Below are 25,807 nucleotides of genomic sequence, written 5' to 3' on the forward strand. Positions count from 1 at the left end.
AGCTTCTGGACTGTGAAGTAGAATTTCACTTCTAGTATTATGTATTCTTAGCTCAATCCCAAATCCCAAAAGCAACTGCTACATGTTTCTTTAATTTAGAAAATGTAAGTTCCTTCCTAATTAGGTACACAGAGACTTTGTTAGATTTTTTTCCAACTGCAAAATGATTAATAATGTGTAATTAAAAGTGAACCTGGATCAAGAGCTCATCAAGTCTCCCTAATACTCTATTACCATACCCTTTCCTCAGCAAGCAAAGTGATGTTGCCCCAGGGGAAATGAAAGACTCTCACATCTTGGGAGGAATTTCCAAAATTCTCAGTTGGGGAACTTTTCCAATACTGTCACAGTAAAAACAAGCCATTCATGAAAGTGTATAAGTGAATTTTCAAAAATGTAACCAAACATATTTGATGTATGAAAGTACTGTGTTACTATTCTCTATAGTTGAAAGTGCTGACCAGACATCTACGTATGGAAAGAACAGACCACTATTAGTCAACAGCTGTACTAAACTCAGTGCAATTTCTTCTTTCCTGGTTTAAAAAGTATTTTCCCATCAAGTTGCTTCTAGGCTAAGTTACAAACAAAGTGCAGATAAGCAGAGAATAATACCTCTGTATTTATTCCTTTATATGTTAATTTTTTTTTTGTCCAAATTTTGCTAGCAAGATACTCACCAGATACTCGATTACAGTCCAGACGAGTGTAATGAATACTGTAGAAAAGCAGGTCTGGAACATATCCCAGCTGTTCAATGGGAATAAGTATCATAACACTGTGAGCCACTAGATGCCACTCTTGTTTCATCCCAATACAACCCTGAGAGTATTTATGATTGTTTAAAAAACCTAACTATGCTCTTCCACCCCAAAGCCCCCTGTAAAGATGTTCCTTTAGTATTTTAACTACTTTGTACTTTCTAAATTTACAATATTACCCTACTGTTTATAATATTCCTCCCCTCTTTAATGATGCTATAGTTGTTTATAACTATCTCAGTTATCTCTAGACAACCTCTTGTCGTGTCGTGGGCCTCTTGCGTAGCTATGTTGTGCTATGTCTCTCTGGGTGGAATTCACAAACTTGTGGCGTGTGTATCCGTCTGGTTTTCCAATTGATTTCACAGGCACTTATCATGCAAGAAAGCTCCAAGTGGAATTTTTTAAATTCTACTAAGTGTTTAGTCTTTGCATTTTTTTCTCTAGTAGATTCAGGAGGAAGGTCTTGAACTTCTTGTAGGTTCAAACTTTACCACTGGTGACATTTGGCACGTGACTAGCATGAAAGCTGCCCATCCATAGATCCCTATCTTTTAATACACATCTTTCAATTGTTTCCTGGACAGGTAGTTTATGAAGCATAAATGTAGAAATGATGAAGCTGTTTGAGACAATGCAGGAAAAGCTCTTAAAAATAAATAAGTAATTTTTCCAGCAACATTTAGTGTAACAAAACTCGATGTTCTAATTCTCTGCACAAGACATAATACAGACCTGGTCCTCAATATAGTACATCTGAATTTTTGTTCAATCTCATAAAAGAAAGCCTTGAACCTCAGGTGGAGACGCAGTTAAAACAGTAAGTTTTTCTTCTGAGTTCCTCTGTTTTATAAAGAAAATACAGTAGAAATCTGACTATTTGTAAAAGATTTTTTTGTATCTTAAAAAATGTGTGGAATATAATGGTCAGCTGCTTCTACAGACGCATTTTCTAAGTCAATTGTTTTACAACTATGACTCAAAATTTAGTAAGCATATTTATCTTGTAAACTTGCTGTCTCCCAAGGAAAGGAGAACTAAAATGAGTTTGTTATAAAGTGAGTAATGGTGGACAAATGAACCCTCAGGTTGAAAAGCTCAAAGGTAAGGTTAAGTATGTTTTCTTTGGTAGGATATATTTCTCAGGAGAACAAAAATCTGTTCTCTAGTTTGTGTTAAATATTATATAATCTTTAATTATGTAATTTTATACTGTTTTATGTATAACATCAGATATTTTTATTGCTGCTTTAAATATGAGATAGCTCCAAGTACAGCGCACTACATGCGTGCCAGCCGGAGTCAATGCAAGTCATCTACTTGAAAAATACAGTGTGTATTTTGTACATAACCTGCATCAGCCTGTGTATAACCAGACAAAGCAGTGATGAAGGATTATATGTATATAAAGACCTACTGTGCATTAAATTAAGTTAGATTTAGATTTGAGTATTTTCTGGGGTATATGGAAGGATTGATAGCAAAAAGCAGAGGGATGCATCCATTGCAAAAGCCCTTTATCCCACTGTTATGTTCCTAGATGTGAACATTGCCAGTGGGGCGCTGCATAGAGAAATGTGATTGGAATGTCAGCATGGCTAAATATAGGCAAAGGATCTTTGTGCATAAAAATGAGTTTATAAGAAGACTGTGTTATTTAAATTAAAATAGAGCTTTCTACAGAGTTTGAAGACTTTGTGCAGATAAAAAAGTATTATTTTTCTCTTTTTAGTTAAAAAAAAAAAAAAAATTAGTGATTTATAGCAGCCACACTACATGTTGAGAAAAATTCAGAGCTGAGGATGCATGTGGAACCTTAACTTTATTGCTTCCATATCGCTGAATAACAACTGCAACTTGAAAGCTCCTTTTTGCCATTTGTGAAGGAACGATTTAATGTATTTAAGTTTCTGTGATGAACACTTAATGTCTTACACATGTAGGGCAGGGGATAGTTTGTGACTGAGCGCTCAAGCCTTGTAACAGTTTGACTGCAGCGAGGAAGCTGTCTGTGGTCATTAGCCAGTGCTGACCTCTCAGTTTGTATGCATGGTCTTGGCCATGCAGCCGGGGAAGGGCAAGTGAAGGGAATGCACTTTTATTAACTCATGTGGAACCATTGCAGTTATTTATTGAAGGTCACTGTAGCTCTTTTCTCCCCTGCAGTCAGACCTTCCATTTTTAATCTGTTCTGAATGGACTCTCCATTACTTCCCCTTTTCTTTGAATACTGAAGGAAATGTGATGAAAAAGAGTCTTTGTATCAGTCTTTTTAAAATACTTCTTTGCATAGCAAATCCATTGCCTTGATCCAGCAGCTTCCAGTCCTATACCCGCACAGAAGAGGTGGTGGGCATCCACTAGGGCTGGAGTGTTCCTTATGCAACACTTGGGCAGAGTGTTCTGGTTGCTCCAGGCTGTGAGAAGACTTGCTGTGCATGGTTAAAGGGAAGTCTCTTGTCAAAGAGGGGGTTGTGCACATATTTCTGCCCCTAATTAAGTAGCTTTTTTCCCCCTCTCCTCACAATATTAAGTTAGAAAGTTCTCCTCAGATGTAAAAAGGCAGACACTTTGATGGAAATTAATTGTAATCTAATAAAGCCTTAGAATTTGCAGTAAGCATAAACTTTTACAATAGTCAAAAGCAATACAGTGTAATGAGTTTTGTGAAGTGGGAGAATAAATGGACAAATGTTTTTGTGGGTCTTTTTTTTTTTGTTCTTTTGAATAAATGCTGTGACAGGGAGCTTTCTTCCACACCAGTGCAGGTATAGAAGAGGGAGGTGGGTGAGTCCCAGATAGATGTGGGCTACAAAATACAAACAAATATGGCTAAGAGCCAGATTTTATTTTCAGAGTTTTAATACTCTTTAATATGTAGAACCTGGTTAAAAATGCTTATTAGGTAGTTTGTCATTATATTGTTTTCACGTGTATATAACCAATAATCGATGTGCTTTTTAGCGAAAAATTTGGATATTAGAAAATTGGGGATCATTTTTTATATCAAGTTTGAAATAATAATGCTTATTATTTATATTATAATATTTCAGGCTAAGGAATTGTGTTTACAAATCAGGATCATGTTGTAAAATAACATCCAGCATTATTATGTGCCATTGAGTCAACTGTAAGTATTTTTTCCCTCCGAAGATGCCAATGTATGGAATGATGACTTCTTAGGGAGCCAAACAGCAATAGCAATAGAGCCTGCAAGGAAAAATGTCAGCTGAGGGTGGTTGGGTTAAGCATTAGAAACACCTATGTCCAGTTTTTCTCAACCATCATTGTTGCATGCAATGTAAGATGCTGGTCTGTCAACACGACCAAATGCTGTGCAATCAGAGGACTGTCTCCTCTACTCTGGAAAGCAGGAGGCCTGTCTGTATGAAGCTGCTCCCTATATGGGAGGCACTTTTCTAAATAAAGCTAAAGAAGCGGGGTGTAGTGCTGTGGCTCACTTGTCTGAATTGAGAGTTTCTGCCCTGGGCTGTATTGTATGCCATAGTTATCCTTCAGCACAGCAGATTTTCGCACCAAGTCTAAAGCCAAATGCAACATTTGAGAATGAAATTTAAATAGGTAAGTCACTTGGGAATATACTTGTTCCATTTTCAGATGGCATGTGCAATGTGGGGCAGAGTAGGACAAAGGTCTTTGTTTCTATTCTCAAGCATTCCTTGATTTTTGTCTTCCTGTTTTCACTTAATTTTAGTGCAGTGAAATACACACCAAATTCAGTAACAGTGTACATGTGGGAATGTGTTTACCTGAAATAAGGTAACGCTAGTAAAAGTATGTGCTTGTCAAAACTTTGCAAACCTTATGTTAAACTTGCACAACCATGCCAAGCATTGATGGACTTCAGTTATAGTGGAGAACTAAACTTCCATGGGAGTTTTTCTAAGCTTCACAGAACTCTTCAAGCAAACTTGAGCCCTGTTGCTCTAATCTTGGTTTATTGTTCTGTACCCATTTCCAAGATTTGGTCTCATCTGTTCACTGTTACAAGTACATTTCAAAGATTCTGACACACATCTCAGAGCAGAATCCAAGGTGAACCAGAGTAGAAATCCCAAACTTTTTCTTCTCAGACCACTCTGATGGAACCTGTAGCTTTTCCCTAGAAGTCTGTATTGTGTGCCTTTGAAAGGACTAATAATATTTCCTGTTTATTTTACAAAATAGGCAAATAAGACTTGGCAAACAGGCTTATGAGAAAGCAATGAAGAATAGAATGAAGGAAAATACTTACAAGGAACCTGTGAGCCAGCCAGCTCAGAACTGTACTGCGAAATGATATGGCTAAAATATGTGCATGGTAAATAGTGTGACACTGAAAAATGAAACATTACATACCACAGCCAGAGGAGAAAAAAGCCAGTTGCTAAAATTGAGTTCTGGCAATGTGTTCAGAAAGTTGAATAGGCATCTGCTTGATTGCAGTTTGGGTGGAGAAAAAGGATGAGATCTGCAGAGGACTATTTCAGTTTTCTTTTATATTTTCCCATAGTATGAATTAATCACGTTTAATGCTAACTATATACTTGCTATGGTCTAAATTCCTGCATAAACTGTGGAAAAACATGGAGACATTTCCAAGTCTGGAGTAGCTTTGACAATGAGTCTGTAGATGTGCTTTTGCAATTGTTTGCTGTGCGTCACATCCAAACACAGCTATGTTCTGCAGATTTACACTTGTGTACTTTGATGGTGATTTACACTCCTAGGGAAGCAGTTGGGTGAAACCATGTCTCAGAAATGTGGAAGCTTAATATAAATAAATTAAACACAGACGCTTGATTTCAGTGAATTGCTGCCATTTGACATTTACAATTTCAAGACATTATTGTCACCAGCAAATCAAACTCTGTGCCTCATGGTTGTGCTTAAGCTGTTAGCTTGGTAGAAAATGTAAGAAGTGTTTTTTAGCTATTCTAGGATGTCTTCTGGCCTGAATCTGTGCCGTTGAGATTAATTCATAGATGTGAACGACATATTAGGAAACTGCGTTGTAACTTTTCTTTCTGATTTAATAATCAGCTCATCTGTAAGTAAGTATATTACCTTCAGAGTTTCTTCTGTGCTTTGCAAAGCTGATTGGGAAGTATTTTGTTCCTGCTAAAAATACAACCAACAACTGGCTGGAGAAATGATTATTTCAACAGGTAAATCTGTTGCTTTTGCCTGGGATTAGGCAATGTTAACCATGTTACTGTGTGAAGATTTCATTCAAAGAGAAGTTGTTAGAAAATTGAGTTTACATGATCATGAAATTTAGGTTTGAGAACCGTTCAGAATATTATTTTAAGTGCTCAGATGGGGAATGGAATCTGGAGTGTTGCTCTGAATTATGGCAGCATATATTAGAAGATTTGTTAATATAGAAATAACAGTAATGCTATGGAGTATTCTTCATCTGTCAGTTTCAAACTTGCAAAAATCAAATCATGTGTGATTGTTCCCATTTTACAGGTAGGGAAACAAGACTGATCTCTCCCCTAGGAAATGCAAAGTGTTGACTCCTTTCTGCTCGTTTGAGCAAGATGCTTAAAAATCATTATCTACTGAAAAATAAAATAAAATAAAAAAGCAAAACACTTTTGCAAGATTTCATTATGGAAGCATATAGATATGCTTGATTGTTTTCTAAATCAAAGTAAAATAATTTGCTGTCGTGTTGGAGTGGAAAAGAAAACTTAAAGTTTCAGAAATAGTATTTTAGAATTTGATGATTCTTTCTTGAAGTGCGTTGACCTTCTGATTTGTAGTTAGTAGCAAAGCCTCAAGTGCTGAGTAAGCAGTAAGATGGATATAAAGAAAAAGTTTCTAATTTTATCTGACTTGCCCAAGGTTTTACTTCTGGCATTGTGGTAATAGATGTATTTGCTGCTTCAGATAGATCTGTGTTTTATCTAAACTAAATTTGGGAAGAATAGCCACAGGAAAGAAACAAGTGCTTGATACTCTTCACCATTTGTCACCTAATATGCCTTAAGCAGGTCTACTGAAATACTGAGCAACAGCGTAATGAGGAGCATAAGTACTGCTATAGGAAATACCAATGTTTGAGAAATGCAAGTATTGGAGCTAACAAGAAAAAAGTTGGTGAGGTGATCTTTCTTTATTGCTTTCTGTGGAAATCTTCAAAGGGCTGTCTTTTCCCATTAGTCAATATTTGACTCACGAAGGCCTAGCCTTCGGTAATTACTGGGAGGCTCAGAAATCCCAACTTCAAGCTTGAACTTTGACGGCAAGGTGTTGGTGCTGTGTGTTATATTGAGCAGCAAGCACAGAAAAATGTATTGAATATATGACTCTCAAATCATCCTGTTCTCTTTCTAGATGTCCTTAGTGGAGGCCAGGAATGCAGTTTGCTCTTTGGCTACTGCAAACACTCGAAATGCCTGGAAAATGTTAGAACTACTGCAGCACAGAAGCACTGAGCATAAAAATCGTTTCACCTTCCAGGCACCCTCATACAGAGGATTTGGGGGTGGTGTGGGGTTAAAAAATGCAGTTGGAAATCCTCTTAGTTCTTCTGTCCATCAAAATTGCATATCAGATCAACTCCTTAGTCCCATACATGTATTGAGATCATAGAATAGGAGGCTCAGGTTGGTAGGGACATCAGAGATCATCTAGTTTAAGTCCCCAGCTGTGGGCAGGGTTGCCAGCCACTAAATCAGGCATTATATCAGCCTGCTCCAGACCCCATCCAGCTTGATCTTAAACAGTTCTAGGGATGGCAGCGGCTATTGTTTTTAGCTGCTGCAACCACTGTCTCAGTGATTTTGAAGTTTCTGCATGGCTGTAACAGAGACAATATGTGTTCTTGCTGTTTCTTTTTCTTCTTTTTTAATAATGTTTCATTTCCTAAAAGCATTTATGGTTTGTCACTATCTAACTGAAGCCAAGATGCTGACAAATACACATGTCAATTGTAAAGTTAAAATACAGGATGTCTCTACTTACAGATATTTAAGTAGAGACTTTCCTCTGATTAGAAAATAATCCTGTATTAATAATAAGTCTTCCTGTTGTAAAACTCTTTCTAAATACAGTAATATTCAAAATGGGAATTGGTGAGATTGCAGAGATGCTGTTTCATTATTCTCAATCAGCTTTACTGTAAACGATCCCTGCACGTTTTCAGCCTCGGCATAGAGCATGAGCTCAGATAAACCTAAGCTCAGATTTGTGCTCTAAGTACCTGAATGTTTGCTGAAAAGTTATCCATGGTATATTTCTGACTTAAGATATGTGCTATGTTGGGCATCTGAATGGTATCCATTAGTATAAATCCTTCTGCTTTTAAAAATATATTTTGTCACCAAAGTTTATAAGTCTGGTTTAGGTCTCTGTTTGTTTAAACTTCAGATCAGCAAACGGTTGAGATGCGTATTACATTTCAGGGCTTTTTCATGATACGTTGTATGTATTGTTCAAACCCCTGTGTGGTCTAGTCAGTCCATATATTATGTCAGTGAAAAAGCTGACAAGCTGGTTGCTAACCGAAGTGCTTTCATAGCACCTTATGGAGGAGGGAGGATCTTTTTTCTGGCAGTTGGTGGAGAGCATAACAGTATTTAGTCTAATTTCTCCGTTGCAATCTGTATGTAGCATGTCATCTGCGTAGTAAACTGAAGTATGGGAAAACTGAATTAATGATCTCTGAGTCAGCCTTATGAACTTTTCATTATTTAAATACTTTCTCCAATTGGTTGCACCTTTTTTAGATGACACTGAATTGAAATGGCTGTAACCTGTCTTTTTCAGGGAAGGCTATTAATGCTGCACGTCATTATTGACATAGATGTAAAATCAAGAAAGCATGGGAGTAATTACCCATTAGAAGAACCATTTAGAACATTAAGTACAATTATATTTCTAAGAATATCGGTTTAGCTTTGACAACGAGCTCAGAGCCAACACATGCAAAACTGTGGGATCATTTTTATAAGCATATGCATTTACAGTAATCTTTGTTTCTACAGCAAAAGTTGAAAGGAAATACAGGATTGGAACAGGCTGCTCAAGGAAGCGGTGGAGTCACTGCCCCTGGAGCTTTTCAAGAGAAGACTAGATGTTGCTCTGAAAGATGTGGTCTAGAGTGGTCACATGCATAGGTTGATGGTTGGACTAGATCTTAGTGGTCTTTCCAACCTCAGTGATTCCATGATTCTGTGATTTTCTGTAAATCATAATTAAGAAATTGTATGGTCTTTTTACATTCAGTTCTTCTCCATCGATGTAGTCAAACACAGAGGAATTTATGTATCTGTACAATGTAGAAGGGTAGTAACAAGTGAGGGGAAAAAACTGTGTGCGTGTCCTTAAACATTGCTCTTCGTATGATGTCCTGGTAACAAAAGAAATGGAGCCTTAGATAAACATCTGGTAAGAATAAGGGACTCATATTTTTTTGTGTTTCTTTTTTTCTCAAGATGAGCATTTTAGACTCACTTGTGTCTGAGCAACATATTCCCTCTCATATCTTGTTTTCAATTTATTTATTTTTTTTATAAGAGACAGGAAGAGAGCAGTAAAATAGGAAATTGGGATGTTTAGAAAGAGTATCCAAGGATTGCTACAAACTAGTTTTTAATTTGTTTAGATGGCTGAGGGGCTGCTATGCGTGTGATCTATCCTGTCCAGCTGAAGGAAATGCACAGATGCTATACAGCCTTCCAGGGCTGCCCCTGCCCGCTGCTGCTTTGAAAACCTCCGTTGATCACTTCATGTAAGACCCTTCCCACGGATGTTTCCTTCACAGTCTTTGGAAGATGTTATCTCTTATCTTTTAGCTTGCACTTCCTACACCTGTAAACAACCTGGGAAATGTGCTGGACTGTGGGATAGGTGATTTGCAAAACTGCCATTTGCCCTATCATCCAGATGCTTTTGTTTGCTTCGTTCTACCTGACCAACTTTTTTTTAAAAGTGTTAATCCATTTTAATTCAGAACAGATAAAAATGCCTCACAGATTTCAGCTGGATCATGGAAAATGGTAATGGTTCTGAAAATCTGAACAGTCTTTGCAATTGCTTTCACAGAGCCTTGCACTGTGCTGTGGTTTGCCTGTTCCTCTGAAGTTTTGTATAAGAGTACAACAGCAACAATCTGCAGTTCCAGTAGCTTACCCGTAAATTGTTCCATGAATACCTCAGATTTTAATATAGAGGAGAAACAATAGTACAGATTCCAGCTAGCTTTGTGATATTGCTCTGACAAGCTCAATTTATGTAATGCATTTCATTATTTCTGCTGTTATATTTATCATTATTAGCCTGCCTTTGGCTGATGTGAAAAATGGTTAAAAGCTGAAAATACAAAGATCTATATTTCATGATCTTAGGCCTTGGACTGTACCACTCCGTTATCTGCACAAATTAGGGAAATGAGTAGTACGTTGCTGTTTGTTTTACCCTGCAATATTTTGCAATACCCAAATTGTTAGTGTACTCCCACTCTTTTCCACCAGCAGTTCTATCCTAGCTTATTTCACAGGCTAATATAAAATGTCATTTTATGGTTTGTATAGTCCTGTTTCTCTAACTAGAACTCATGCTTGTTGAATGAAGTCAAGAAAAAGCTTTGAGTATGACATGTAAAAGTATTTTGTTCATGTATCTTTGTAAATTTGATTAATGCGGTCAATGTAAACCAGTACTGTAAGGAAGGGGAGAAGTGTTATTTGCACTTCAGTAGTAACCCCATCACTGTTCTTAGTGTGGCCTGCAAGTTTGAGGAGTTCTCATAACACCACCTGAAATTTGTGATACTCTGATGTATTTGCACATAGGAGGAAATTTTGCAAACTGTAACTAGGCTTAGTTTATTCTTTTTTTTTCTGCTTGTGGAACAATTATTTTATTGACTAAGTTTTTCTTCATGACATTTTTTTTAAATGCTTAAAGTTCTCATTATAAACAAAATAGATGCCACTCTTCCCTCCCTCCGCCTCCCCCACCATCTCCTTGAGAACTCTGTGACTCTGGAGACGTGTGTTTCTTTTATTAAATTAACTCATCAACATGGTCTTGTTATTTCAACTGCGGGCTTAGCTGACCAAATTTCTATTTTGCATGAGAGAGTCATTAATCATTTGAAGAGGATTTGTATACATTCATTTGTTCAACATCTCATCTCTCACTTTACTCCCAAATAAATTCAGTAATGTTGCACGTGTTCTTTTGCTTTCCTTTGTGTAGTCAATAATATTAATTTAATCTCCTGCGTGTATGGTAGGTGGTTGGGAGTAGCAAAACAAACCTTAGATTGCAGTGAGCCCCATGAAAATTTGTTCTGTTCTAGTTCTTTGGTATCTAATTATTTGGATTATCCCCTGTTGGTATGAAAAAAAATGTGGTGAGGTACAAGATTTAATTCAGCCTGAGCTGCAGTTCATGTTCAAATGTTGTAGACTGCTGTGTGTAAACTGCCTGTTACTTTCTGTTTTGTTAGGAATAGTCATTAACCTCCTACTTAACACTGTATATAGGCTGTGTACTATCCCTGAGCGTGGCTTCAGGAGACAGTACAGCTCTCACTGAGAGCAGCTTTACATGCATGCCTTAGACTAGGAAGGTTCTGAGTTCAAGTTGATTCTCATGCAAGATAGAGAAGATGCAGAGCTTGAGAAATATTTTTTCTTCCTGCTTGGAAGTTGGAATGAGGCACTTAAAGTGTGTGATTGCAGAAAGGCACACAGAAGTCAGATATGTCCCTGCTGATAATTAGAAGCAGCCTTGAGGTTGTCATCAGCCTGCCCGTGTCAGATGAGCTGAACATGCACAGAACTACACTGATTTCACTTTAAACTTTTCACCTTATATCTTGTGAAATAGTTTGCTTTAAAAAGAAAAAGAGAAAATCTGTGGCATATTCTAAATTGTTTGGAATTTTTTTTTAATGTCACGCATTAACGAGGTATCTTATGATAAGCTGGAAACCATTACTGCAAACATTACTGCACTGATTTTGAAGCAATTCTGCCATTATTCTATTCTTTTTTGGAATATCCTTTTAGTGAATTATTTTATAGAAGTGGTTGATTCTTGCCTGTTCACTAGCTTGATATAATATGATACTACGGGGAGTTCAAGAGAAATGGAGGAGGCCTGTGGTTCTAGGTAGTAAAGAAAACTGTATTAAGTCTGGGAATTGGGTTTGGTCTTGTGGTTTTGTTTTTGTTTTAATCTTCCAAGATGCACAAATAGTGTAACTTGTGTAAAGAGGTTAGTCCCATACAACTGATTTCAGGAATATTTGAGTTAGAAGACTTTAGAGAAGAGAAATCCGTTGACAATTGGTTTGCTCTGTGCAATGCAAGCTTTTTTCAGAATTGGATTCTGAGGGCAAATATAACAAACTCTAAATTGTACTTCATGCACTTTTAAAATGTGCCAACAATCTTCAAAATAATGTTCAAGTCTATAACATGCATAACCTAATACCCTAAGCATGGCCAGAAGAAGCCAGAAGTTAATCCTGTTGTAAGAATTGCTCAGGATTCATTTTTACTTTTTCTTATTCCCTAGTTGCTGACCAAGAATTGAATGCTGCTCCTTACCACCACCTTTTTAAAAATAAGTATAGAAAAGCAGAGATTTTATGGCAACCTCCTCCCTAGGCATCCCAGCAATGTGGCAGGATGCCATGCTTTGAACCTGCATTTTGGTCTCACTCTCATCAAAGGGGTGGTACTTTTAATCTCAAAATGAAATAGGACATAGTGAAGGGGGGTTCTGATGTTCTGAAGTACACTATTAATGTACTCAGGGTTTACTGTGTCATTTGTATCACTGTTTTCCAAAGTTGCAAAGGGGAGATCACCACTACTGTAGGGGTGGAAGTAACGGCAAGCTTGATACAAATGGTTCAGCATCCTCAAGTGAAACATTCTACTGTATTTTTCTTTGCTCTTACACAAGCCTTGTCCTTTGGAAAAGATTGTTCCTTCTTCCAAAGTGTGGCTTAAATTATGCCTGGCATTGCTCGTGTTTATTAGCAATAAAAATGAGCCTCTGCTATCTGTGTATTTCTGAGCTGGAGGCACTGAGAGGAGCTCCCCATGGCCCTCTGCAGTGGGATGTGCTGCGGTTCCTCCCAGCAGTGCAGAGCCAGAGCAGCAGAGTTGGAGGGGGAGCATGTCAGGTGTGCCCCAGCCCCAGAAGGATTCCCGTCATTCTCACTCAGCAATATGTGCCACATGATAAGCCTTATCAAACAGAGCCACGCTGCTGTACTGGAGGATTTTCCAGGTTGGAGAATTTTGCCCTGTTACTGTTTCATGGTATTAAAGTATAAGCTCGTTGGCAGGGAATAAGGCTTTCTGCAATCTGTGGTAATTATGCGGTTCTGAAACACTCAGCCCTCACAAATGCACAGAATTGGCCATTTTAATATTCTGGTTATAAGATGGTTGCAAGTCATGAAATTTTTACTTAAAATTGCTCTAGAAATGTCCAGGTAATTGCTTCCATGGTTCACTCTGACTCTGTCCAAGCATGATAACCAGCCCTGAAATTACTCATCTGTGTAACTGCTGTCTTTTAACACACAGCCATGGATTTGGGAGAGAAGTTGACACAGTGGATATTTGTTGTGCTGTATAGAAGAAAATATTCCCTGGGAGGCTTTTATGCATATGAAAATTAACACTGAATGCTCCTAGAGAGAGTAAAAGCATTGGATCTCCTGTAAGTCTTGTGATGCAAAGGTTGCGAGTTTCAAACTGAAAGTCCAAAGAAGGACGTAAAGCCTTTCATCCTTCTTGTGTTTATTAGCTTCAAGAGTGATCAATGAGTTTTTGCTGTCTTGTGACAAAAAGTCTTGATCTTTGAAGGAAAGGAGACTTACCATCTGAATCATACAGTCACAGTGACTCTCTTGAACTTCAGCAGATCATTTGAAATAGCCATTATAATTACTTGCTATTTGCCATTTTCAGTGAATCAGTTAATTTTTGTAAGACCTCTGAAACCTTGTTGCATTATCAGTTTGCGTGCTGGTATAATTGATTTTTTACTGTAATAAAATGTTAATTATTTATCCCATTTTAATGCAATTTTAATGGCGTAATTGTGCTGGGGAGGAATGGACAGCCTGGGGAAAGGTCATCTTAATCTGATTGTGTAGGAAAGTAAGCCAGTTGTTTTTGTGAGGATCCAAGTAACACTTCTGTATTCCTGCAATTAGAGAGAATGCTCTGGTTGAAGCATTTCAAATCTCAGGTGGTTTCTGAGCTTTGATGTTGGATAAAGACATTAAAAAGAATAAATAGGCATTGGAAGTCCCTGCAGAGAAGCAAGCAAGAGCTTCCAGGGAATAATCAGAAATTACAAAGATTGTAACTTCCAGCAAATGAAGGAGATGCCAGTTCTCTCAATTTTAAAAGCTTTTTAAAATTCAGAGCGGATTTTATCACATGAGGCAGTTTGTTTCTGTGACCTTTTATGCTTTTTTGATAAACATCAGACTGAGAACTTGAATACAGGAGCTTTGATCACATGCTTTAAAACAGAAATTCTCCATACAGGACAACTGTCAAAAGAGACTTTTTGAGCTCTGGAAGTTAATGCGCACTGAGACACACGTTGAGTGGAGACTGCTGTCAGTGTGTTCTGTAGTAGAAAGTCCCCCTCAGAAAGAATGACTCGCTTCATTTTTTATTTTTGTTTTGCATATCTGCCCTTTCAGAAAGTGCTTCTGCTTGTCAGTCTTGAGAAAAGGAATCTTTCATCCTTTAAACTTATGATAGTACCTGTTGTGTTGAAAGTCTCATAGATATTCAAATGTTCATGCAATTTAATGCTAATTTTCTTCTTCAGTTTCCTTAACGTTTGTTCCTTTTTCACTTTCTCTGCTACAATTTGAGGTTCATGTAAATGCCATAACTGTTTCTTGATTTAGTATCTTCCAGAGACCTCCATCTTTGGCTTTACCTGAATGATAAGTTTGCAGAAATGCTGTGAAAAGGATTCTTGCATAGTTAAAAATTATTAGCATAACCCCAGTATTGCTATAGTTTTGAACCATCCGTGCAAATCATTTCTCGTAGCATTCTCACACCTTCCTCACTGCTCTGTGAAGAGGATTTTATGCTGTCTTGCAATAATAATTTCTGTATTATAGGAAAAAAATACATCAATCTAAAATTATAAAATGCGTTGTTTCACACCAATAAAAGCAAATTCATTTTCTTGTTAAGAGGACCACCTGAAAAGTGTTTATTGTTGTGTGCCAGGTATTCTCTGATTCACAAAGGCAATTTGCATCATAATGTGTCTTTTAAATGAAACAGTAAAGATTTAAAGAAATACATCCTCTGTACAATCTTAAGTGTTCAACTAATAACATAAGCATCATGAGGTACTGATTTACAATAAGATAAATATAATTGGAAGTAGGGAATGTCAGTCTTTTAAATGTTTGTAACCGATCTACATTTATGTATGACAATACATTGTTTTTTTGGTTTTATACCTAAATTACTCATGTATTGTCTCAGCAAAATATCCATTACAATCAAGGTGCTTATTTAGTTATTAGGCTGAACTAAGTGGCTAAATTGAAGCAACTGCCAAGTTTGCTTATTGCTTTACTGATCAATTCTCCCCTGCAGCCTAACCCTGAGGTTCTCTTTGCTTGCTGAAACTCTTGCACTTCCACTTCTGATAGCTTTTGCAGGAGTTAATTTTTGTCATCCTTATCCTCAGTCTGTAACAGCTATCCTCAGAAAACAGGCTGCACGTATCTTTGTATTGTGGCTGTCATGTGGTGATTTAAAACAAAGCTTGCCTTTTCCAGTAATTCTGAATGAATCTGTAAAATAATTTTCTGATCAACCTCCTAACAGCCCCCCGGGTGTCTGCCTCCTATTATTATTTCACTATATCAGAGCAGCCAGTGTTCTGCAGTCTGTGTCAGCAGTATGATTCTTTGTGGTGTCTCTCAAATACACCCAGCCCCTTGCTGAGGAAGAGTAATCCAGATGCTTGCTTTGAGCACTGGTGAGCACTATTGATCAGTGTAGATTGGCTTGCATGGGGAGACTTCCTTCGCATGGGTAAAAGAATAGTGGCACATGGGAACTGAGATTCCCATTTCTCCCTAATTTTACAGCCTTTACAGATCTAAGTCTTGTTCATTACACTATCAGGGGATTTTAAAATGTTTGACAAAACATTTAGAGTGATGGTGATGCTGACAAGGACAGTGCTTGTAAAAATAAACAGAACAACGGAACCCAGGTAAATATATGTAAGTGTTCATATTCAGATCTTGAGATGTGTGTGCTATATTATGTGAATGAAATTTTCTTTGAGCGCTTTTTCTTCAGTTCACTGCTCACCACCCAAGTCTGTGCATACAGTTAGTGTAAGCTCATCTGTTGGCCAAGTCACAGTGAAGCCAGGATGTGCTCCTAACCTAGATAATTGTTTTGTTATTTATTAGACTAATATCTTCTTGGCATGTAATACTGTGCACACTCAGAACTCACCGAGTTAAGGTTACATCAAAGATTGACCTCAATTGACAAGATTAAATTGAAGTCATTTTCTTTTAGAGCTTAGCAGGTAGAGTATTTGTGTTGTCAGCAAACAGGACTTTATCCTCTTTCCCTTGGGCATTATCTTAAATGCGGTGTCAGAATGCCGGATGGATTTGCTTCACTACTTTTTCTCCAATTTTTATTTTTAATTTTCCTTCTACTGCCTTTCAGCTGTCACATTCAATAGTTTCCTTGGAAGTAAAATATGCACTATAAGCCACTGTATAACAGCTCTGCCTACGTGCTGAACTTTTTTCAAAAGAGATATTTTTTAGCTGTGTATGTTACCAAGTGTTTCAGAACTTTCAGGACTGTCTGAAATTTGTTATTTTGGGGCAAAAGGGAGGGGATTATAATATTTTCCTGGTTTCTCATCCTTTGTTATAAAATTAGGATGATTTTGTGCCACGATTTACTTTAAAAAAGTATATAGATACTCAGATAATATAATTCTGCATATGTTTAGAGAGTTGAAAAGAGATAATACAGTTTTGGGCCAATAAATTGGTGAATACTGTATCAATTAAAGTAACAATCAATTCTGAATGCCCTTAATTGTGAAATGATTGATTTAATTTATTTAAAATATAACAATTTTTAATACTTGGTTAGCCTTGCCTCTTACAGAAAATGATGAAGGAAAATGTCTACTAATTAATTCCTTTGGAAAAGGAGATAACCAATGGAATGCAAGGAAATAATGTTCTTTTAGAGATTATTGCTATGCTTTGCATGTCAAATATACTCTGACATTCTTATTTGAAATTATCGCTGTACTCCCTGAGCCAGCTTTTCCTCCAGACTTACTGTACCATCTACTATAATATGGAAAAGCTTTGTGGCTTACTTCCTTGCTTAGTATTGGATTGTTGGTTTTGTTTGTTTTTTTTTTTTTTACAGCAGTCATTAGTGCATGGCTTAATGTTGAAACTAATATTCTATTTCTTAGTGAGGTTGGAAATCTGAATTGGGCTTTCAAGTTTTCTGCCAACTGTCTCTGGCTTTTGCAGAAAGGGAAATTGAAACAGCTCCTGTCACATGTGGGCAGCATGCATACAGTGTGATTAATCATCCCTAGTAAACTTGGGTAGGAAACACAGGTGGAGAAGGCTTCTCCCAGACAGAATAAGAACTGTATTTCTTGTACATTATCATATTTCTTCATCCTTTTGCTGTGGGAAGAACTAAATGTATAAATCTGACATCTTCCCAGTGGTGTTAAGTGGGTTTGGGATAATTCTCCTAATGAATGCATTAATTCCCAAGGTTAATGAAAAGACAGCTTTAAGCAAATTATATCTACAGTCTTTTCTTTATCAGTACTTCCAGAATTGCAGGGCAGGGGCAAGAGTAGGACAACAACAACAGTAACAACAAACAAATAAACAAAATACTGAAACTAAATTTTTCTGGTGTTTCCCCCCCCCCTCCCCAGGAATTTAAGTTTCAGTAGTTGTGTATATTTATGGTATATATGCAGCAGGCTGTTATTTGGTTCATCTCAGAATAAAGCACTTAAAGTAAAATAAGTTCAATTGTGACAGATTTTTTTCATTAAGATTGATTTTCAAATATTGATACATTCTGTCCATTTTATATGATTAGAGATGAGGGAATATCAAGCTTGTCTGCATATTTCTCTTTCACAGGCACTTAATATCTAGCTATAGGATTTCTTTTTTTATTCTGCTTACATCTAAAGTACCAACTATGTCCCTGGATGCGTTTGAAAACCATTTGATGTGGTGCTCAGGGACATGATTTACCGGAGGGTTGTCAGAGTTAGGGTAGTTTGGTTAGGTTGCAGTTGGACTTAATGATCTTTAATGTTTTTTCCAACCTGAGCAATCCTATGATTCTATATATTGAACATTGAAAATAAAACTGAAAGAGATACGGAAATTTTGCCATAAAAGCCTCCGTGTATTTAATGGAAACATACTGATTTTAAGATTTTTCGTAATTTTTGTTCAGTAAAATAAATTGCAAATCACACTGAGAAGCAGTGCTCATTAAATGCCTTTGAAGTTTCTGTACTTGCTGATCTGTTCTAGCTCTGTAAATGGTATTGTATATTTATCCTTGTAAAAGTTTTGTAGGTTATATGCAATCTATGATTTTATAGATTCATATTGTTTACATTGATTTCCAGTCAAATGGGTAGTTAAGGCAGACACTGGGATTTAAGTTAATGAGATTCTTCAAAGATGCTATCCTTTGGTCTGTTTCAATTAAGAAATAGATCATGAAAAATGTTGCCTAGGGGTTTAAGGACATTTGGGAGGTTAAAAAGTACTCTTCTCTGTTTGTTGCCTTCAAAGCTTGATAGAATTTTTGTAAATCTAGGTCATAAAAAAAAAATCAATAATTTTATCTAAATTGCTTTTGCTTATCTAGTTACAATTCAGTACAAAATAGGCCAAATACTCTCCAGGAATCTGTAAACAGTCAAACAATAATTTCGTGTTCAAAATAAGACACTGCTAAGTTTATGCACCCATGTTAGAGTACGCATGACTTTACAAAACCTACAGTGATGTGCATATGTAAGGTTCAGCACACAGTGAATGTTTTCCATTAGGAAACGTCAGTCAGTACACATTGGGTAAGCAGCAACAGCTTGAGGAGACAAAGGCCTATGAAAATTTGTTATCACTGGTTTAGTTAATATTCTTGTGAAGTAGAAATGCTTTTAGCCTGTCAAGGCCCAAGTTCTGCTCTGATAGTGGTTCTTGAAATGATGAAAATAAGCTAAACATGGATAGCTATCCAGCAAATAATTTAAGTGTAGAATACTTTGAGTTAAAAATAATGCATACATCATCTATGTTCAAGGTGTTAACTAGGCTGCTTATAACATTTTCAGGACAGGCAGAGATCTGAGGTAATTATGGGGTTTCCATGAGATATATTGATAAATCTCTAATTGGTTTTGGAAATATACCTGTATGAGGAGTATAGAGGGAATCTGAGAGGTAATAAAAATATCTGGGTTTTCAATTCTAAATAGAGATATGCTTAAACATTAATCAATGGATTAATACATACATTAAAGTATTTGAGCTTCCTTATATTTTTATATTGATTGCAAATTCAGAATTCTGAATGTGGGTTTCTGTTGCAGTATGAGTACTTCAATGCTGTGCTTATAAATGAAAGAGATGAAGAAGGGAACTATCTGGAGCTGGGAAAGGAGTTCATTCTAGTGCCAAATGACCACTTCAATAACTTGCCTGTAAATATCAGTCTGAGTGACGTCCAAGTACCAACCAATATGTATAATAAAGGTAAGATGAGAGTTTTTTTTATTTTATTGTTCCTGTGGCCAACCATAAATTAGGAACTTCTTTTGTTTATAAACTGAAACTTTTAATGGGCAGTGTACTCTGTTCATTTTATGGTTTGCAGTTGTTCTGAAATCTTAGCAGAAGAATATTAAAAGCATGCCATGGAACAAAAAAGTTTACAAAACTGTCAAAGTCATTAGCAATTTAATATGGCCAAGAGTTTATATATTAGACTTGCATGAATTCTCCCATACAATATGGCAGAATGTTATTACAAATTACTTTTTGTTTTCTTCATATCATTTGAGTGGCTCTCACATCAGTGCTTACCAGTTGCATTCTCTTTCCTGTGAGCTAGAATATCTTTTTAGCATTTTGCTTTCAAGCAAGTGGGAATAATTCTGTCTGTATTTGACTGTATGCAATAGTTGATGTGAGTTTTCAGTTCGTATTTAGGAATAATAAGCTATGCTGAAATTTCTACTACTCTGGCTACTTGTTATAGGTGCTGTATAGCACATGGTACTAACAAAAAAACTGCATTCAGTGGTTTTAGGAATGATGGACTTTAGGCCTGAAATTGGGAAAAGAAATTAAACTCTGATACGTATGTGCTCATTTTCTTTTTGCCACTTCCTTTAGATCAGGAAACAAAATTTTGTAATTTTATGGCACTTACGCAGCACTTGTCTATTTTCTGCAATGCACACAATAATAAAGAAAAAGTGAAGCACAGATGTTTCTAAATCATGTCTGCAGAGTATTTGTCATTAGTCGTAGAGAGCTGCCTAATCTCATTATCTGGTTCCTCTTCCTTCTTTTAACTATGCTAAAATACATCTAAAAATATATTAAATGCTTTCCTTGTAATTCAGTCCAGGCTAGCAATTGTATTAATTCATGCAAGGACATTGTGTATCACAAATAGAATGGTAGTAGTTAGGTAGGTTGGTCTTGCAGAAGTGATTAAAATGGCAATTTGTCTTCTAAATTATGAATCTCAACAAGCCAAAAATTGTGCAAGTCTTCAAAAGAATGCCTTAAAGTAGAGATTTCCAAATAACAAAGCTTCCTAGTGAGCTTTAGAAAGTCTATGAAATTATTAATATGGAATATTTTTGAAAGATTTAGAAAATTTTTAAAGGTTCTAAAACTACCAAGTTGTTTGTGTTGTGAAAGCACTATTATTAGCTTAATAGACGTTGTCTATAAATTAATCCATTCTAGAATTTTTTATTTATATGTATTAGCATCCTTACTAAACAAAATCAAAAAGGAAAAAAGAAAAAAATGGTTGCAAGAGGGTGTGTGTGTGTGTGTGTATATATGCAGTCATACTCTGGAGAAGCAAACTAGCCTGATGCTATGTATAGAATCCATTTTTATATGCTGATTAATTGCAGATAAGGGCAAAGTCAGAGGGCTTGTTGCATCTTGTTTTGGCCTCTAATGTAGGGACTGCCTTCAGAGATGTGGGAGATAGAGCTCTGTGATGATTCCTTTTTTCACTTCATCTAATTCAAACCAGCCGTAATCGTTACTTCAAGCAGCTGCAGAAACACATTTTTTATCATTTAAACATATTCCAACTGCTGAAATCTGGTCTCTTGCTGACATTTTCCATACATATGGACATGATGGTCCCAGTTTGGAGACTGAAAATGTCTGGAAACGTTGGCCTTATTATGAAGAAGAGGGCTGTATACTTACATTTTTCATTGTCCATTTCTCAAGTTCTGTAATGCAGTGGTATGATAACAATTTAATCAAATCCTAGCCGTAGGGTACAGGAGGTAGATATTGATAGATTTACAGCTATGTATCTGAATATCACTCTAGAAAATGTCTGTTGTTTGTATCCAAGTTATGTTCTATGTTAGGTAATTAATAGGCAAAACCACAGCCAAAGCTTATAGTTTAAAGCAGTGTGACCCTTGAATTTTTAAACATGGTATTCTCAAGTCAGCCTAGGAAAATGAATTTTATATGTCAGCTAATTCTAAACTTTGTTGCTTTTCTTTTGTGTTTTGCTTTGTGTTCAGAGGATAGTCAGAGGACTCACCACAGAGTTGAAGAATATGTCTTACTCCAAAAGACTTCTAGAGCTCAGTTATTTTAACTTAGACAAAAGATAATTAGAGGATTAAGTAGTTGATTTCTAATAAAATGTAAATGTGGTTGCCACCATTTTAAAAAATGAAATTGGACTCAGTTGAACTATGGAGGCATATTTTTTGTTATTGTTTTTATGAAGATAGTTAATCATTTAAGCAATTTGCAGTGGTCTATGAGAAGATTGTTTTTTTTCTTCTGTCTGGAAGATCTTAATCAAGACCAGATTCTTTTTGTTTATTATTTAAATAATACATTGTCTAGAATTAGTTTAGGGAAAAACTTTGGCCTGGTCAGCTTGCGTGATCATGATGATCCTTTCCAGCTGTAGAATCGCTAAACTGAATGTTCACAGTCCCTGACTAAGCTCTAAATGAGATTGGCTTAAAACCATGGGACATAAATACAATTGCTCTTATTTAAATATCTTCTGACTCTTCTAGTATCTGCATAGAATAGATTAAAAATATGAATAGTAACAAAACAAACAATTCCCATTCTAAGGAAGCAATCAACATTAAGCTCTGAAAACATAAAGAAAAAAACAAATTTCATGACATGATGATGAAATCAAGAAAGTTCAAATGCTGTAAATATCACAGCCATGAAATTAAAATTTAACATGGGCTTTTTGAAGGGAAAAATGAGCTGAAACAAAAGACTGCCAACTTGATTTGTCATTGTATTAATAACTTTGGTGCCATCTTTGAGTACAGATTGCATGGGCCTACTATAGGCTGAGAAGAAAAACTAAATCACTCAATTTTGCTTTTCAGTACTTTTGAGTTTGACGTGACTGTAAAATGTGAAGAGTTGATCTGATTATTGATGTGTTTTTGTATGGTCTTATTCTGTTTGATTCTCTCTCCTGTAAAGGCATGAGGCTCAGAAAAAATAACTTTGACATTTCCACAATGATGGTATACTGAAGGAGTTCAGGGGGCAAAAAAAAAAAGTTGTATGATTATGCTTTACAGATGAGTATCCCTTATCCCAACATGGAGAGACCCCTCTTGGCTCAAAGCTGTTTCACAGCACAGCTGAAGGTTCATTCAAATTGAACATTTTAATGAAATTCACCACCTTCTTTTTTCCTGAAAATGACTGCTTCTGATAATATTTTTTCTTTTGAAATACTAAAATACTGGGATTCTAAATCTATCAGTACATTCAGTTTTTCCACTTTAAGCATCAGTGTATTAATTGCCTGTAGGCATAGGATTTGCAAGGCAGTATTCTTTCAAACAATGAATAAGTAACTAAGATTAAGAAGTTCTGTGATAAATCTCTTAGCAAACAGTAAGTCCTACTTCCATCCTGCAATTTGGTAAACATCAATTATCAGCTGTGTATAGATTTCTGACAAAGCAAGGATAAAAGTTCTTCAGTGAATTAATCAGCTATATCGTATAGCGTTCATAGATGGAGGAGGAAGGAAGGAAAATTTAAAAGAAAAATTTTCAGTTTTGGAAATGTACAGTCAATCTGAATCCCATTTGGACAACGCCTTACCAAGTGAAAAAGCCAGGCGTGAGCACAACTGCGTATACTGGGCTGCCTAATTCAGTTGCTGAGTTTTTTAATTACTACTAATATTATTTAATAAAGTTTTTTATGTAGGTTATATATTTGGTATCAAAGCAAGTTTTCATCTCTTACATTCATTGTTTAACACTCAGGTATTAATTTAGAATGTATATGAATATAATTGATTATCTTTGGAAGTATGTATTTTTACATATCAATTGATGTATTTTAAACTGCAATTAGGAAAAAAATTAATAAAAATTATTAGTGATTTTAAGTTTACATATTTTCAACATTGCTTGATTACTTTCTGAGATGCTAGCAGTGTGTTTAGAAGAACATGGGAATGTAATATATATACATATAAAATTAAAAAATAGACAGTTGGAATGTGGGCTAGGCTTTCTGGCATCCATCCATGAAGAACATAGCTTCTGGCAATAGGGTTGCCACTAGCAAAGGAGTGGGATTCTGTAATGGATTTATGTATGCAAGGAGATGATAAAGAAAAGCTTTGGAAACTCAAATCTGATATTACATTGTGAATATATGAATATAGAGGAAAAATATATCAGAATCTTATCTTTTGTTAGTATAAGAATGCAGATAGAAAGTAGAATTTTAAGTGAAGACTTTGTCCAAAGTGTATGCAGTATCTGAGCTGAAGAATATATTCATTTTTTATTTTTCTAAGTCTAGGTCACGACATATTATTTCCTTAAAGTTGTACTCAGTAATTGCATAGTTTCTTCTATTGAGTTTATGCTCAGCATGCTCAGAATTTTTTCCAGCTCTTGGAATAGGTTTATAAGCACCTGGCTAAATAATGTGATACTGTTCCAACTATTTTCCCCAATCTTTTGGATTGCAGAAGAATGCAGATGAAAACCAAAGCCAGAGTGGATGTATCCTGATGACACATGCTTAGAAAATTCTAAAATATGGGACCTGTTGAAAAGTGAAGCATAGCACTCAGGTTACACTCAGCAGGATTTCAGATGCTCATGTATTGCATAAAATCTGCGACATTCAGGAGGATGTTGATAAATATATTATCTCAATATCAGCTGAAATCAGCTCCCTAGGAATGCTAGAGGAGACTAGCTAGACATATCAGAACAGACACGTATTTGCCTGGAAGACTTGTTAATATTTTTCCATTTCTGGGGAATTTCTCCAGTGGTCCTTGAATGTTTCTGAGATTTGAAATTGCAGAACATTATTAGAGTAACTCTATAGTGTAATAATTATTACTGTTTTATAAGGACAGTGGATGCATTATGTTTTCTTAGGTGTGTGTTTGTTTTGTTTTTAAACCATCTTTACTTATTATTATAACTTGGATTTTAGATCTTAAGAACTTCAGTGTTTCCAGCCACTGGTTAGGAATGACAGATGGTATGAGTCTTAGGTGCATACCTCTCTAATTTGATTGCATTGACTAGTTTGTTTTTTTAAATTGGTAAACAGGAGCTGACTCAGATCTCTAGATACAAATGAACACAATGAAATGTGAAGTGATGCACGCAGGCCTTTCACAGTGGAAATAGAATAACAAAACTAAATGTTTTATCACAGTTGGATAGAAAAAATTGTTCTGTCTTTGCTGAATGTCTGTTTAGTGTGTATGTATTCAGTATTATCGTTTCTTCACTGAAATTTAGACCTAGGGAGAGACTTCTGTGCTTGAGGTTTTCCAACTATAAAAATACTTATATAAAAATAAAATATTTATTTCTAAATATGTCACATCATAAAATGTTCACAGTAGGTCTGCCTCTGAATGTAATCTAGACTAAGATATCTCTCTGAAAGGAAAAAAACCTTTGTCTTCTTGGGAAGAGGAAAAACAACATTTTTAGATGAAATCTGTTTCACTTTTCTGGTTGGGTATCTACTACCTCAGTTTCCCATGTTTTTCTCCTCAAGATGACACAGAGATTGAACAACATTCTCCAGGCCTACTATTGTACTAACGAAGTGACGTTGCATAATTGTAGTTTCCTCTTCATATAGATCTTTTCATTTGTTCTCTAAAAGGGAACAATTTTTTTCCTGCCTCCAGGAAAACCTGTTTTCTACCCTGAAATTTCATCTTCATTTTCAATTGGAACTAAGTCTAGCTTGAGCTTCTCTATATTACAGGCTATGTGAAAGCTTTCTTTATTTTTATTTGTATTTTTTGAAGATGAATAACTATAATGAATTATCAAGAGTCTCAAGGTACAGATGGATGTTTGGTGTCAGCTGCAGCTTAATGGGGATAAGAAATTCCTGCCCTCTGCTACTTGTCCTTCCTGGGTATTACTGCCCTGGTTCAGACCAGCTGTCATGAGCTGCTCTGTAAGCTTTTCCCAAAGCTGGTTTAATTAGTCGGATCAGCATTTTTTTCCTAGAAGAGTGAAATTAGAAGCATTTTGACAGAACTAGTGTGGGGGTGATTGTGTGACTTTATTGCCTACCTTTGGACAGTAATTTTTGGGAGATGGGAGAGGAGATGGATGTGCCAATGGAGGTAAGCTAGGGAAAGCAGTGCTCTTCTGGGATCAGATGCATCTTG

The 25,807-nt window shown here is 36.0% G+C and overlaps 1 protein-coding gene across 1 annotated transcript in view; it reads left to right on the forward strand.

The window, feature by feature from the left end:
- The window catches only part of CACNA2D3 (calcium voltage-gated channel auxiliary subunit alpha2delta 3), a 395,571-nt gene that overhangs the window by 139,571 nt on the left and 230,193 nt on the right, over positions 1-25,807 (forward strand). Inside the window, exon 5 of the mRNA XM_090148165.1 lies at positions 19,446-19,608. Within this exon, the coding sequence (XP_090004291.1) occupies positions 19,446-19,608 (163 nt within the window). The remainder of the gene's footprint in view (positions 1-19,445; positions 19,609-25,807) is intronic.

This window comes from Phasianus colchicus, chromosome 11 (genome assembly GCF_987193195.1).
Source record: "Phasianus colchicus chromosome 11, bPhaCol1.hap1.1, whole genome shotgun sequence".
Classification (NCBI taxonomy): domain Eukaryota; kingdom Metazoa; phylum Chordata; class Aves; order Galliformes; family Phasianidae; genus Phasianus; species Phasianus colchicus.